Here is a 15,052-nt window from a genome sequence, read left to right on the forward strand (position 1 = left end):
TGCTTTAGCTAGCTGTTCATAATTTTTTGTTAAAATATTTTTGTAAAATTCAATCTGGATGGGTGATAATTCTACTCTCAGAATTCGCTCCACTTTGTTAGGTAAAGATTTCTCCACGTCCTTTTTAACCCTACGTAAAATAACTTCATGCAACTCGTGTTGCAACTGCATCAACTGCTTCTGCTTCGCTTCCCCTATTAAACTAGTGTTTTCAATTTCGTTATATTTTTTTTGAAAATTCTCATAATGTGTATACTGCTGTGGGTTCAGGAAGTGAAGCAGGGTCCACAGTTCCTCCAAATTGTTGTGAAGGGGAGTACCACTAAGGAGTAATTTCGATTCAGCCATAAATTGCTTCAATTCTATGAACCTCTTAGATTGTCTATTCTTCAACTGATGAGCTTCATCCACCACCATTAACTGCCACGGCATTTTCTTCAACAATTCCAAATCGCTTACGCTATTCAAAATGGATGGGGTCGTAATACACACATCAAATTTATACCTATACCCCTTATTAGCCACGTAAACCTTTTTCAATTCGTGAGTCCTTATAAGCTCTCTACTAACAGCATTTCCATGGTAGCACACGACATTTGCTTGGGGAAGCCAACTCTTAAATTCATTCAACCAATTATCAACAGTGGATTGAGGAACGATTACAAGATAAGGCCCAACTAACTTCTCCTTATATAACATGTGACCAACCACTGCGATGGTCTGCACCGTTTTTCCTAATCCCATCTCGTCTGCAAGTAACACACTTAAACTTCGTTTCATTCTGCTGACCATCCAATTGAGACCAGTCAACTGATATGCCCTCAACTTTTTCCCGTTCAGATAAAATGGCGTCTCATTGTAAGGGTCGAATTTGGTAGCTGTTAAAGGACCCCTGTTCCAAACACTTGAAAAAGCTTTCATGCCATATATTTTACTTTCCCGGTCAAAATATTCTTCAATAAGTTTTGTGAACCCATGATCTATTAAAGTCTGCTTAGTCTCTTCTGTACATTGGTCATACGCGCAGCTCATCCATTTCACAAGAAATAACTGCTCACCGGTTATATCACACATTCTGTGACTTACTATCCTCTCCGCGTTGATGGCGTCCATCTCAATTTGCTTCTTAATCTCGGAGTAAATTTTCTCTTGCTCTATTTCATCAGCCGTCATGTACTTCCTCTTCTGAAATGACTGTTTAATTTTCTTTATATAATTGTCTACCTTTTTCAGTCCGTTGAAAATTCTTAAGTATTCATAGGTACAGAAAAAGTTGTGGATGTGAGATTTTCCAATCCACTTGATTAGGAATTCTACTTGACTTACGTCTTCAATGTCCTCCTCCTCGTAAAAGTCGTCTACGGTTGGGTCCTCGTGGTCGTTCGCCGCCACGGCCTTGCCATCTGCGCCATCGCCCGCCGTTCCATCGCCCGCCGCTCCACCAGCAACCGCTCCATTGGTAGCTGCGCCTTTCTCCTTGTTGATGTACAGGAAGGGATTGTTCTTTATATTATTCACATTTTTGTGGTCGACGATCTTCCTATGGTGCAGCACGCGGTCAATGCCTCCCATGATCTGCTTCTCCTGCCTGAGCAGCATTTTTTCCTCGTCCACCTTTTTATCCTCCTCATCCGTTTCAAAGTAGCTGTCCATCTGAGCGTAATTGTATACCTTCCTCCTCTCCCTCAAATTGGTTCTTCCTTCCACTGCGCCCACATACGGGGAAACAAAAATGTCGTTTTTCTCATTCCGTTTTGCCCTTTCATTGTATCGATCTTCCACGGGATCATACAGCTGGGACTTCTTACTACTACTCCTCGTATTGGACTTTTTCACATACGTGTTGACATTCTGCACATTATCATCAACTTCATCTGTATCAAGGGAGGTATTTGCGTTTTTTTTTTTTTTTTTTTTTTTTTTTTTTTTTTTTTTCTTATCTTTCTTTTGCGTCTCCGATTTTTTTGCTTTATTCGTTTGCTTTCCATGTGCATTTTTGCCCCCTATGTATTTACTTCCTCCATATAAGGCCGAGCCACCATTTGCATCTTCTTCATCATCGTACTCTTCATCTTCCCCCTGTTCATTCTTAAATCGGGCAGCACTACTTGTGTTAGCGTGCATGCCTACTCCAGTTGCCCCAGGTGCACCGACTCCTGCTGCTCCTCCCGCACCCATCATCATCATGGTGCCCTGATTGTTACACATGTTCGCAGGGTTGTTCACCCCCATCATGCCTCTACTGCTGAGCATTCGCATGCTCATATCATTAGGGTAATTCCGATTATGCATAAAATTGTTCAAGCTGTTGTAGTTACCCACGTTGCCAATATTACCCGTGCCCATCATATTGGTAAGGTTGTTATTTCCATGGTGGGCTGCTGCACCAGCACCTGCTGCTGCTGCACCTGCTGCTCCGCCCATAACCATCCCATCATTGAATGTCTTCATCGGATCCATGGACTTTAAGTTACTGTACCTATTGTCTCCATAGGCGCCCATCATATTGTAGCTGTTCATATTACCCATTGTGTTGAGCCCTCCATAAGAACTGCCTCCCCCAGCGGGGTTAGCATTTCCACCTGCGTTATTCATGTCGTTGGCTCCACTCATTCCATTCATCATATTCATATTAGGGTAATTGCCTCCTCCTTTATTCGGCATGCCATATGGGGTGGTGCCCATATTACCAAACATCTCTACATTCATTGGGTACTTTATGTTGTAGTTAGGAAACATATTGTAGGGATGACTGGCTCCTGCAGTACCCATGCCTTGTTCTACTCCTCCTGCACCAACAACATTACCGTTGTTGTTACTGCTACCCATTTTTTTATCCTTTACGTCCATTTGGTTGTCTCCTTTGTTGCTGTACTTCTTATACGTGCCTGCCGACTGCTGATCAGTGCTCATCATACCACTGAATTGCTCCATCGAACCAGAGGCTACTGCTCCTTTCCCTTTCCTAGTCGATTTGCCCTCACTAAGAAGAGAGGCGCTGTTCATCATGCCCATACTGCCATCCTTCTCTAACAATTCGTCCTTTATATTTTTGTTACCTTTTCCATGGTTGTTGGCATTTTTTCCTCCAAGGGCTCCCTTGTTGTCCTTGCCCATTGGGCCACACTCGCTCTTAGCAGCCATGTGGTTAGCTGCATAATTATCATATGGGTACTCACTCAAATTGTTGAATCCCAGTTTATTGTACATGTTACCACCTGCACCCCCCATGGGATGGTGGTATCTCATGCCATTCACATCACCCAGAGAATTGACTTTCTCCATCGCGTTGTTGGGTCGGTGGGTCGGCATGCCATTCATTCCTTTACCGTGCATGCCTCCCATGCCACCCAAACTCATGCCACCCATATTCATACCGCCCATATTCATACCACCCATGTTCATACCTGGGAGACCGCCTGCACCAAGGACATTCTTTGCCCCACCTGAACCGGCACCACCATTACCCATCATCATGTTATTCATGACCTTGTTATTCATAATAACGTTATTGTTAACCATATTCATCATCATATTGTTTGGCATCCCTGTGGAGTCGACGCTCATGGCTCCTGCGCCTCCACCAGCGGTGCTCCCTTTGTTCATGTTCTTCGCGCCGGGGTTGTTGTTACCACCGCTGTTATTGTTGTTGCTGTTATTACTTCCTCCAACGCAGTTCATACCACTGCCATTAAGAGCCCTACTTCCTATATTTAATGGACTCACATTCATACCACTACCAGCATTACCCATACTGCTGGTGTTACTACTTCCATGAAGAGACTTTAACGAAGCAGCTTTATCAATGATACCCGTGGGGCCCTTACCACCCATTTTACCACTCAGGCCACCCTCTCCATGATTAACTGAATTCATACCATCTACGTAGTTTGCACCGGTACCACCAACCCCAGCAGCAGCACCGTTACTACTACCACTGCTGTTACTTGCCCCGTTCCGTGTATTATTCATCATGTTGACATTCTGTTTAAAACAGTTGGAAGGAGCCCCAGGGCCACCATAAAACCCATTATTCATATACCCATAATAGTTCCCATGCATATTGTAGCTATTAGAGCTGTTCCTTAACATCATGTCATTCCTCTGATAATACATATTATTCACAAAGGTGTTCGGTTTCATATTATTTGACCCCAAAAAAGTGGGATCCTTACTACTGCTACTACTACTACTACTATGCTTCATTTCAGTATTTGTATGGGGACCACCACCTTTTCCACTGTTCATATGAACATTAGGGTTCATGTCCTGCATAGGATAATTCATATTATTGTATCTACCTCCCATTTGGTTGCTACCATTACCACCACCTGCTTGATTCGCATTAACCATGTGGTGACCTCCCATGGACGACTGCATTTGCATGTTGTTCATGTTATAGGTTGATAACATGGGCTTCTGATACGATGACTCGTGCAGCCCTGCTCCTCCTCCGGATGCACTACCAGAGTTAGAAGCACCACCACAATTTTTATTCATGCCCATCTGTTGCCTCATCTGTATGTTTTGCTCATTACTACTTAGTAGGCTGCTCGTTATACTTATGGTCCCGTCGCCGCCACCAGTGGACATGGGATTGAAGTGCATACCCTTGCCCATATTAACGCTGTTGGCACTGTTCAGGTAAGAAAGGGGGGACGCCATGTTCTTACTACTATTTACTTGGTTCATGTAACTGTTGGGTGGCGCCGTGCCCTTCATACCACCTGCGTTGTCCGCTTCCATCATGTCGCCATAATGCATGGCGTCACGCATGTTGGCACTGCTACCACCGCTTCCACAGGGGTTGTTGCCACTCATGTTGTGCTTCCGGGGCGGAGTTGATTGCGCGTCCTCTTGGGGTCGCGATGTGAAGTCGCTGTGCTGTCTCTACTACTACTACTACTTTTGCTTTTCTTTCCTTCTGCTTCCTTTTCTCACACTGTGGTGTGTCGTCGTCGAGTCCATCAACAAACGGCTACCCAGTGTTGGATGCTGCGAAAATTTTTTTTTTCGTTACAGTACTGCTCCTTCGATATCATTTACTTATCATCTTGCCAGCTATAATTTACTCTGCGATCGTCCTCATGCACGTGCAAGGGTTCGCGTGTATAATCTGCTTGGCGCTTTTTCCGGCTCAGGAACGCACATATATACATATATATACATGCGCAAACTGTGATTGGTGTGTAATTTTCCCGCTTCGCGCCTTCACCTCCTTTTGTCACTCGGACGATGGATGCTGCTCGGGCTGTTGATTAATTAGTCTTCCACAAAACACAGGTATATCTGTGGAAGGAATTCTCGTTTTAATTTTATATGTATGTGTAAATCAAATGTAGCGCGTGTGCTGGACACTAATTTTGCTAAGGAGAGGGGAAGGGAAAGTAAAGAATGTCGAATGAAGATGGAGAAAAAAAAAAAAAAAAATGGTGAACGGGCGGGATAATGCAACATGGGACACATATATCCAGTACGGACTTGAGAGTGCATTTGCCAGCGGGCACGGGCATGTACAAAAACATGCAGCACATACGCACACACACACAAGCGTGGATCGAATGGGCACACATATACACAACTAGTGCCTTAATGAGTAAACTTAAAAACACATATGCAAAATGTGTTCTTTTTTTTCTCTCTTTTTAATCAATCACTTAAACACACAGGATGACGCAACTGCAGAAATGAAATAACTGACTACAAAATAAACCCTTGTGTAGAGCTCGCACAGAAGGGGGAATTAACTGTTTAAGTAAGAACGTGTATTAAATGCGGCAGGTATGCAGTGGCATACACGGGAATGCAAATCATTTGTGTGTCTTCATACGAGTGGACAACACAAGTGGGGAACGGCAGGAGAGGCTGCGCTTGAACATAGCAACTATGCCGCAAAAAAAAAAAAAAAAAAAAAACAAAAAGAGAATGAATATAAAAATGTATTCCATAAAATACAATCGATTAAATAAACAAATGGATGGGAAAACAAACTAACATCACTGTTAATTAATTTTAATTCCTTTAATGACTTATGCATTGGTGTGTGTGTGTGTATATATTTGCAGGGTGAAAAAGATGGGAGCGCTAATGAACACTAATTAGATTTAACTTCGCGTCAACACACACAACTGCAACGTGCTCAAATGAGAAATATGCAGCCGCGAAATGCACATGTAAGAAGTACGCAACAAGGAAAAGGGGCCACAAGAGCGCACTTCCAACGGGCGCAGAAAAGCGAAAATACAGTCAAGCTGCACTCTAGCACGTGAACAAACACGTGCATAAAAGCACATCCTCAACAAATTAATTCGCTCGATGGGAGGAATACGGTTCGGCACGATGGGTCACAATGGTGCATACGAACATTAACGATCGTGTAGGGTACGTAAAACAACTGGATGCAATGCTTTTTTTTTTTTTTTTTTTTTTTTCTATGTTGGTCACACAAAGAGGTGCGCGGTAGGCAGTAATGCACATGAGAGAAAAGCATCACATGGGAAGTATACATATGCTTACACGCTGAGATACACCTTTATTAGTGAAGCAATGAAATATACACGTACATAGGTTATACGTTATTACATTTGAAGGAGGGGGCGTGCATCAGCACTTGTGCGATTTTGCAACAGCCCCTTGTATACGCCACCAATTCACCTCTTCAAGCACTTCACATGCGCGTGCATAACCGCCATCTGCACATGCACTCACGTACATGAAAAAAGGTGGCACACATACGTACATATGGGCAACCGCTACTGGCGCGGAGTTTTGTTTTTTTTTTTTTTGCTTACCTTCAAGTGTCCAGTGTGGATGAGAAAAACACGCAGCCTCCGAAAACGTTCCTCCTCCTTCTTCCTTCGTATCGCCTTGCTGTTATTCGCAGGCAAATGCTGTAACTGCCGCGGGTACGCAATTACAAGCGAACGTGCGTACATATACGATTGCGCGTACGTGTGCGCCACGTGTTTTTGTGCACCAGAGGGAACACAAATTGGTGTTGATTTTTTTTTTTTTGGCCTTGTGGAGGTGTACGCATATAATACATACATATACACATATATGTGCGTTTTTTTTTTTTTTTTTTTTTAATTCTCACTGCTTGCGCTTTCCGGTACCCTGATTGCGCACATAGGCGTGACGATTACGCGCGCATATACTGGCGAGCGCGTATGCGTGAATGGACACAAAGGCGGCGTCGCTGTGGGGTACATGCATGAAAATGGTGAAGGGCATTCCTCACTTGACACTTCTCACTTGGCACAATACACACCACCTTCACTGTCCACATCCACGCGCAAAACGCGCGCACAGGTGTATAAACGTCGCGTGTGCAGAGGGTGGACAGGCGCAGAAAAAAAATGCGCACAGTTCAGCGCGACACGCGTGTGTGTACGTGCGTACGTGTATATGAAGTAATATACGTATATTTTGCGTGCACGTCCCCCTCGAGTGTTTTTTTTTTTTTCCCTTTCTCGCGCAACGCGTTAATAATATGAAAAAAAAATTTCTCGCGCAAAAGTGTAAATGAATTTATATTATATGTGCGTGTAAAAATGGCCTCCCAGAAATTTCACCAAAAACTGTTCAGTGTGGAATTCACAAACAAAAAAAAAAAAAAAAAAAAAAGGAAATGAACGGGAATGGGCGGGGGCAAAAGTCGAGTACATGGAATGGCAAAAGGGGACGCGGCGCACTAGGGAATGGCAAGAATGGGGCATACAAAATGGGAGAGAACAATTGAAAGGCACGGCCGCTTCGCCTTTTCAGCGCGCGAGCGACTGAAATGGACGAGTACGCAACACAGTGGTTATGCAGTACACAACTACGGCTGCGCGTGCGGTCAACTTGGCGATCGATTTCACCGTCGACTTCTACCATACGCATAAATGAGGACTATAAATGAGCAATACAAACGAATTAATGAATGAGCGACGTGTAGCGCCCAGCTAACAGCCGCAGCGCACAGTCAAATCACGAGTGGTGAAAACGATGCACAGGTTCATACGAACACGTTTGTGTGTTGTCTTTTCGGTGGGACGCGCAAACGGTCATGTACAACAAGGGGGGGGGGAGGCGGCGGGTACAGCCACATGTATACAAGTGATTACATGCGCTGAGGTATTTGTGTCTCCCCTTTACTGTCTGCTACTCTTTCTATTTCTCCGTCTGTTTTTTTTTCTTTTTGTCTGCCCCTTTTTTACAATTATAACGCACTGTTAAGTATATAACACCCATGCAAGGGTTTGCTCGTTGTACTGCATAAGCAAAACCCTACAAGGAGCAACATTCACACAACATGCATACAACAGGTGAGTAACTTACACATACGACACAAAACACGGGTTACTCAAGCGAGGAAGTATAAACCGGTGGAAGCATGGATGGGGAAAGCGTGTACGCTAGAAAAACACATTCATAAGTAAAATTATACCACACACGGATTCATCCGTACGTATGCGCATACGTTCCTGAAAATATATACACAGTGTGGAAGTGTTATTTTCCAGGGCGATGCTAAAAAAAATAATACATAAAATAAAAGACATGCCTTCAACATACTAGTCCCTTTTAATACAAAATGTAGTTATTAAAAAAAAGGAATGCCACTTTGGCAGATGTCACTTTTCAAAATACATGTGCGTAGGAGGAAGTCACTCATTTTTTTGTTGCTACAGGCACATCACGCGCAGGAATGCGGATGTCTCATGTGAGCAGTACTGGGTTACAGGTAAAATGATATACATGGAAGCACAACGACTTTTTCCCGTTCTTGCTTCTCCCATACGGTGTATGGCTAGCTTATTTAAAAAAAAAAGCATGGAAAAAGGAATAAAAAAACACACCACGACACGCGTCTATTCGCCTGTATGTGTCTTTCTCTCCTTCGCGAATGCAAGAAAAAAAAATGCAATGATTATAATGTGGTTTAAAAATACTGTGCGCAACGCAGCGTTCGTAAGACGTCACAATTGTTCCGCTTCGCGGGTATCATTCACTAACGACGCAAACACAGGACGTCTACATTCGCATGTACAGGTGTGACGCGCTCACACGGGAGAAAAATGCGGTGGAAAAAATTGTTCTACGTGAAAATTCTCGCAAGCAAAAAAAAAAAAAAAATAAAATGCCTTTGCGTTACCAAAAGTATACAACTGCGCAAATCTTTGCAGCCACAGGGGGGGGGCTTTTTCTCCCACGTTTACGTAACCATACATCACAAGCTGTGCCTGCACGCAGATGGCGAGGTAGGCATGCAACTGTTGTTTATACGTAATGGCCAGAAAAAGTCCACGCCAGCGGCAGCAGGGGGGGGAAATGTGCCCAAAAAGGTGGAACACAAAAGGTAAAGGCGTAATGCATGTGCAATTTTCGCGCACAGGACGCAAAACAAGGAAAACAAGCAACAAGGAAAAGCAACGTGGACAAAGCACACCATGCGAGTAAAAGCACTCGCGCCAAGAAACGCAGGTAAAACAACGCAATGTGGATAAAGGGAAAAATAAAAGTTAAAATAAAGGAAAATGTACAGATGGATGTGCCAAAGGCATAACGTCCATGACACGTACATGAAATGTATGTGGATATGTAAGTATACATGTATATATATATACATACAATAAACACAAAAATGAGTTAAACGTAAACTCAAAGAAAAAAAAAAAAAAAAAAAATTGGCTACATGGCCAAATTGAGAATTCTGGAGATAAGCATAAACCTTTGCACAAGGGATGATGCAGCAACAAAAAAAATGAAGAAAGAAGAGGAAAAGAAAAAAATGAGAAAAAAAAAATGGGGGGAATAAAAATGGCGCGATACAAAATGAACAGAGAAAAAAAAAAAAAAAAGCAAAAAAAAAAAAAAAAAAATATGCCGTGAAAAAAGTTAAAAAGCATATGCTCGAGGGAAAGCAAAAAAAAAAAAAAAATGCTGAGGAAGAATTTTTAAGCCGTAAAAAAGAAAGAACACAAAAGAGGCGGTGGGCATATAAAATTAATTCAGGGGTAGCATGATGTAAAATAACAGTACTCAGATGAGAAACGATATTATATGAGTGCACTGAAACGAGAGGCAAAAAAGGCCAAGGGCAATAATTTTTTTTATTTTTGCAGAAACTGGGTACAAAGGCGCAATGTTGCTTGAAAATTAATTTTTTTTGTGCGATGCGCGAGGAGAAACGACATAGTGCAGTCGCCAAGTTTGCGAAGCTGCGAAATTTGGAAGGCGGCGGCGCACAACGGGGGACGAGGAAATATAAAATATACTTGTCGTTCACTACCTAATACCCGCAAGGGATGGGTCCTTTTTTTCTGTTATTATTGTATTATTCACCGCGCCGTGCGTACATGCCAACGAAAGCGATGCCTGCGGGGGATATTATAAATGTAGGCTCGGGTTTAGCGCGCCACGCGTACAAGTGCAGTACATGCGGGCTTCTCGCTGCTGGAAACACAAATGCTTACATGTACACGGAATAAAATAATACGCACAAATATATATGTAGGCAACATTTACGCGTATCCGTACGCACAAATGTACGGGGGTGACAGGGGGGGCGCGTTTTTCCAGCGGGGGTCCGCCACGCGTCCCTAGGGCTCCACGAGAACAGAACCCCTTTTTTTTTAAGTGATGCCGCGTTAACAAGTGCATTTGCCATGAGGGAAAAAAAATAACTACCCAGTACGCACCCCCACGTACCAGCAATAAATGAAAATGGGGGGGTAATCTTTTGTTAATACCAATTATCTCTTGCCGGTTTTTTCTTTTTTTTTTTGTTTATTTTTTTAAGCATGCGGAAGCAACGCGCGCAATTTTTTTTCCCCCTAGGCAGAGCAATGGGCGGTCAACATGTACACAAAATGGGGAAGCAGTGAACGCGTGACGACGCGCACTACATAATATATATTACCCATCTACTGGCGCCAACAAATCGACGTTCAACTTTCGCAATGCGCCCGCGTGCATACACAAGGGTGCAATTAGCAGCGTATATGTTATACCATATATTATTATAATATATAGTACACAATTTATTTTTATATTTTGGGCCTGCCTGCGAGGTTTGAAAAGAAGGGACAGGTTTCTTTTTTTCCCAAGCCTCTTTACTTTTTTTTTTTTTTTTTTCTCACCACGGGCTTGCCATTAGGAAGCATCATTTTATATATTCGTGTTATATGACATAAGTACACAGAAACACTGGGCTACAAAAAAAAGAACCCTGTACACCCTTCTTGGGGGGGAAGATCGGCATGTAAATAAAAATTCATACGAAAAAAACATAATTGTGAACAGTGGGGAAAGAGGGTGAAAGGCCTTGTTCTTGCCCCCCTTTTTTTTGTTCTAAGATGCGGGCACAATAAATTTGGGGTCCGTTCACACCTTCACGTTGGTGTCATTACATTAATTTTTTCTGTGACCCTTTCCATTTACTGCCTTTTTTTTTGGGATGGGTGAAGAGGGGACTCATCTCTTTGGCCCGTTTAAGATTTATACCTTTGGTCAAACTGTTTCTTATTTCCGGTTATTTCCCCCCCCCTGGGGACAGGTGTTTTTCTGAAAGGGGGACTATTCCTTGACGTAGTCGCCTCAGTGCATGCCTGAGTGCACGCGTGAGTACAATGTACGCATGTACATGTATGATTGTATGTATATGTTGATACGTATGCGTTCATGTTGGCGTCGCACCTGATGGTTGTTTCAAATTATGTTCACCTGTGCTACACATGATGGCACGAAGAACTGATGTACCAACTTATAACTGAGAACCATGTTCTCCCTTTTTCTTCCTCGTCTTTTCTTTTCCACCCTTCCTAGTTTAACTCTACTAATTTTGCGCGGTATATGTATGTGTGCTTATGTGACTTAATGTCTAAGTGAGATGTCCCTGCGTGGATCGCCGCCAACACATTTGGATGTATCCATTTCATGTGATGCATTGGACATGGCCCCCGTGGTAGGTCTTCACTCGGGGACAGAGCCTCGCGTTGCGCGAAGCAGCCCATTGAGTGCTTCCGCGTAGGTGTTAATATGTAAGTATATGTGTGTCGGAGGATAACATGCACAGAGGCAATCCTTACGTTTTAACAGAGCCCCGCAAAGGTAACCCAATTCACCGTTCGCAGAAATTTAATAGCTTTGACAATTACATAGCGATAAGAGGTACCTTTTCTTTGGTTAATTTGTGTCCGCGTAAGACGCCACTTGAAATGGTGTAACTACAACTCTCTTCGCCGCTACGACTGTTTTGTGCTAATGAGCCACATTACACAAAGCGAACAGGATGTACATTTTCTCGGCAATCATTGTGGTCCCCGTAGCAGTTACAAAAGTTTAAGCGAAAGAGAAATAAGGACAACCCATTAAATTACACACTTGTCATTTTCAGAGACCTGTTCAGTTGTTTTGCCGGGCGGATACGGCTTCTTAATCATCGCTCACCACCACGCTGAAATTACATGTGAACATCCCTTTCGCCATGCGGACAATTGGGAGACAACTTTGGGTGTATCTCCCTATATTGTCATGTATGCAAGTGCTTGGTTATTTACCAAATGGGGCAATGTTGATTTTGTTTTTCTCGCCGCGCCGGTTTGTTCTTATGGGTTGTTAAAAGGGCGAAACTGAGAGAGTCACAGAACGAGGCATTCATCCACATAAGCGTGCATATATACATGTGTGCAGGTTTGGGAAGGGCCAATCTGCCGCAAGGTAGATAGCTAATTTTTTTTTTTTTTTTTTTAAATCGAAAAATTACCTGAACAGGTATGAAAAAAAAAAAAAAAAAATATTAGCTAGTTGGATACACAGCAGGTTTCTTTTTTATCAAACTGGAAGAAGTTTCCATCACGTTGCCATCTTCTGAAAAACTGAGCCACAATGTAACAAATTATCTGTACGTGACCTGCTTGCTCGCTTTCCCATTTGGTCTCAATTAAGACATTCTTTGCTGTCACTGTTTACGCCTTTGCTGTTGTAGGGGGCACTGAATTCCCCTCGCACACCCTGCGGCGAGTCGCATTGACCATTCTCCCAACCCTATTGGCAAGTCAACCGATTAGATATCGCGACACAGAGAAAGTGCCAAGGCATATACTCCGTCACAGGTACATACACGAATGAATACTCACGTATATTTGAGCGTGTGTAATTTTTTCCCCCCTTTACTAACTCGCGCAGGAGTTTCTCCAACAGTGTTGTAAAAAATGTAGCACGCGTGGTGGGCCCAGCAGAATCGCACCTTTTTGTTCCCCATGCTCCCTGTCCCCCTTTGCTTCTCCCCTCCTTTGGAATAATGAAAAAGGTCCCCCTGTTCATTCTGACATGCCTCTATTTCATTTGCGCAAGCACTAATTGCAACGGGTTGAAAATAAACAGGGCGGCAATAACTCCAAACGTGTTGTTCAGCATAGGGGGAAAAGGCGAAAGAAAGGCTAAGGCTAACCCTAACACGAACAGCACCGGGGGAAAAAGCAACACAAGCAATGACAATAACAAGAAGAAAGTGAACGAACAGGTAGGAAACAAATTTCTTCTCCTAGAACAAAACAAACGTGTATCCATCAACCCGCTGTTCAATTCTTTATGCAAAAATGTGAGCGTCAGTGAAGCCTGCCTGTACAATGTGCAAGAATTTTTTAACGAGGCAAATTACAACAATGGGAGCAGTGGACACCTGGGGGACAAGAAACTCTTCTGCGGTGTCCTGTACGGAACCTATGAGGATGACTCTGTCGTGAAAATCGAAAATGTATTTTTTGCTTTGAACCAACCACAACAAATGTACGACATGGATTACTTGCTCAATAGCGAAGACAGAAGGAAGGCTGACGCGCTGGCAAAGATGCTGAACTTGGAAGTGGTGGGCGTTCTGTATGCCTACCCCGACATCGGAGTAGACTTAAGTGTGTCCAACAAGAAAAGCAAACATTTCGTAAAACTTAATAAGAAGATAAAAACGTTGAATGATGAGGACAACGAGCTGTTCATCCCTATGGGGGGTAGGGAGGTTCTCCTCGCGCTCACAGTGATGAAGCACCGCGATGACTGCACGCGGAAGAATATGCCATGCGAGGTGAACGCGGTGACACAGCCACTCGGTGTAGCCCCCCCCAATGCAGTACTCCCCAACGCAGCAACTTCAAATAGTGTATCCCCCGTGGAAGCGCAAAAAGAGCGGCAAAAAATATGGCAAAATCACACACCAAAGGGAAAAAAAAAAAAAAAAAAAAAAAAAAAAAAATTCACAACGTAAAGCCATTCATCACACTATCTGTCGGTATGGACAAAAGCTCCAAGTCGATAGTTGTCGAGGCGTACGAAATAAATTACGACTTGCTCAAGTTGCTAAATCAGGACATCATCAAAGACATGCAAAAGCAAAACAGCATACTGCATTTCGAAGCAAACAAAAATGAAAAGGACCAAAAGATAAAAAACTTCAACACCGAAGTTGACCTAATGAATGAGTTATATTTGAAATGTAAAAGTGACGTCCTCATTGAGAAAATCGAAGTGAAGCAAATTGATGTCCTCTTCTGTGTTAACAACGTCCCCATTCTATCCCACAAGAGCCTCTACAATACTTTATTCCCCTACCCCAACAACAGCAACTACTACACCATTCTCCAAAGGTTTAATTACATGTCTAGGTCGTTACATAATAAAAAGGACATGGTCAGTATATTCCGCGACTTTAATTTTCTCCTTTTTCTTACGAACATTTTTTCATGCGAACGTGACATCCCTCCTATTTGTAAAGCAGTCAACGATTCGAATAACTCTGTTGCCATTCCTGACCAATACATAAGCATTTTGAGGAGCCTCTCCCAAAGTGCCAATGCGCCTCAGTAAAATGGGACAACAAAAAAGTACGTGGCCTGTCGTGAGGTGAATTAAGTGGATGAAAAAAAAAAAAAACAGAGTGTCATTACCATACGGTAAAGGATCGAAATGGAGCAGACCAAACCGTTGCATTTTTTTTTTTTTTTTTTTTTTTTTTTTTTTTTTTGTTGCTTTTTAGAGAAATAGACACCTCCCCTTGTGTACCCATTTGGGT

The 15,052-nt window shown here is 42.9% G+C and overlaps 2 protein-coding genes across 2 annotated transcripts in view; one reads left to right on the forward strand and one right to left on the reverse strand.

The window, feature by feature from the left end:
- AK88_04381 (uncharacterized protein) overlaps positions 1–5,042 on the reverse strand; it is a gene marked incomplete at both ends in the record, with an annotated part of 5,153 nt that extends 111 nt beyond the window's left edge. The window contains 2 exons of the mRNA XM_012481991.1: positions 1–4,827; positions 4,983–5,042. Of these exons, the coding sequence (XP_012337414.1) occupies positions 1–4,827; positions 4,983–5,042 (4,887 nt within the window). The remainder of the gene's footprint in view (positions 4,828–4,982) is intronic.
- An 8,246-nt stretch (positions 5,043–13,288) lies between these two features.
- Positions 13,289–14,847, forward strand: AK88_04382 (uncharacterized protein; the record flags this gene model as incomplete). Its single annotated transcript, XM_012481992.1, has 2 exons — positions 13,289–14,068; positions 14,143–14,847. The coding sequence occupies 2 exons, from the start codon at positions 13,289–13,291 to the stop codon at positions 14,845–14,847; spliced, it is 1,485 nt and encodes a 494-aa protein (XP_012337415.1).
- Positions 14,848–15,052: the final 205 nt, after the last annotated feature.

The sequence above is a fragment of the Plasmodium fragile genome (assembly GCF_000956335.1).
Source record: "Plasmodium fragile strain nilgiri unplaced genomic scaffold supercont1.61, whole genome shotgun sequence".
Taxonomy (NCBI): Eukaryota; Apicomplexa; class Aconoidasida; order Haemosporida; family Plasmodiidae; genus Plasmodium; species Plasmodium fragile.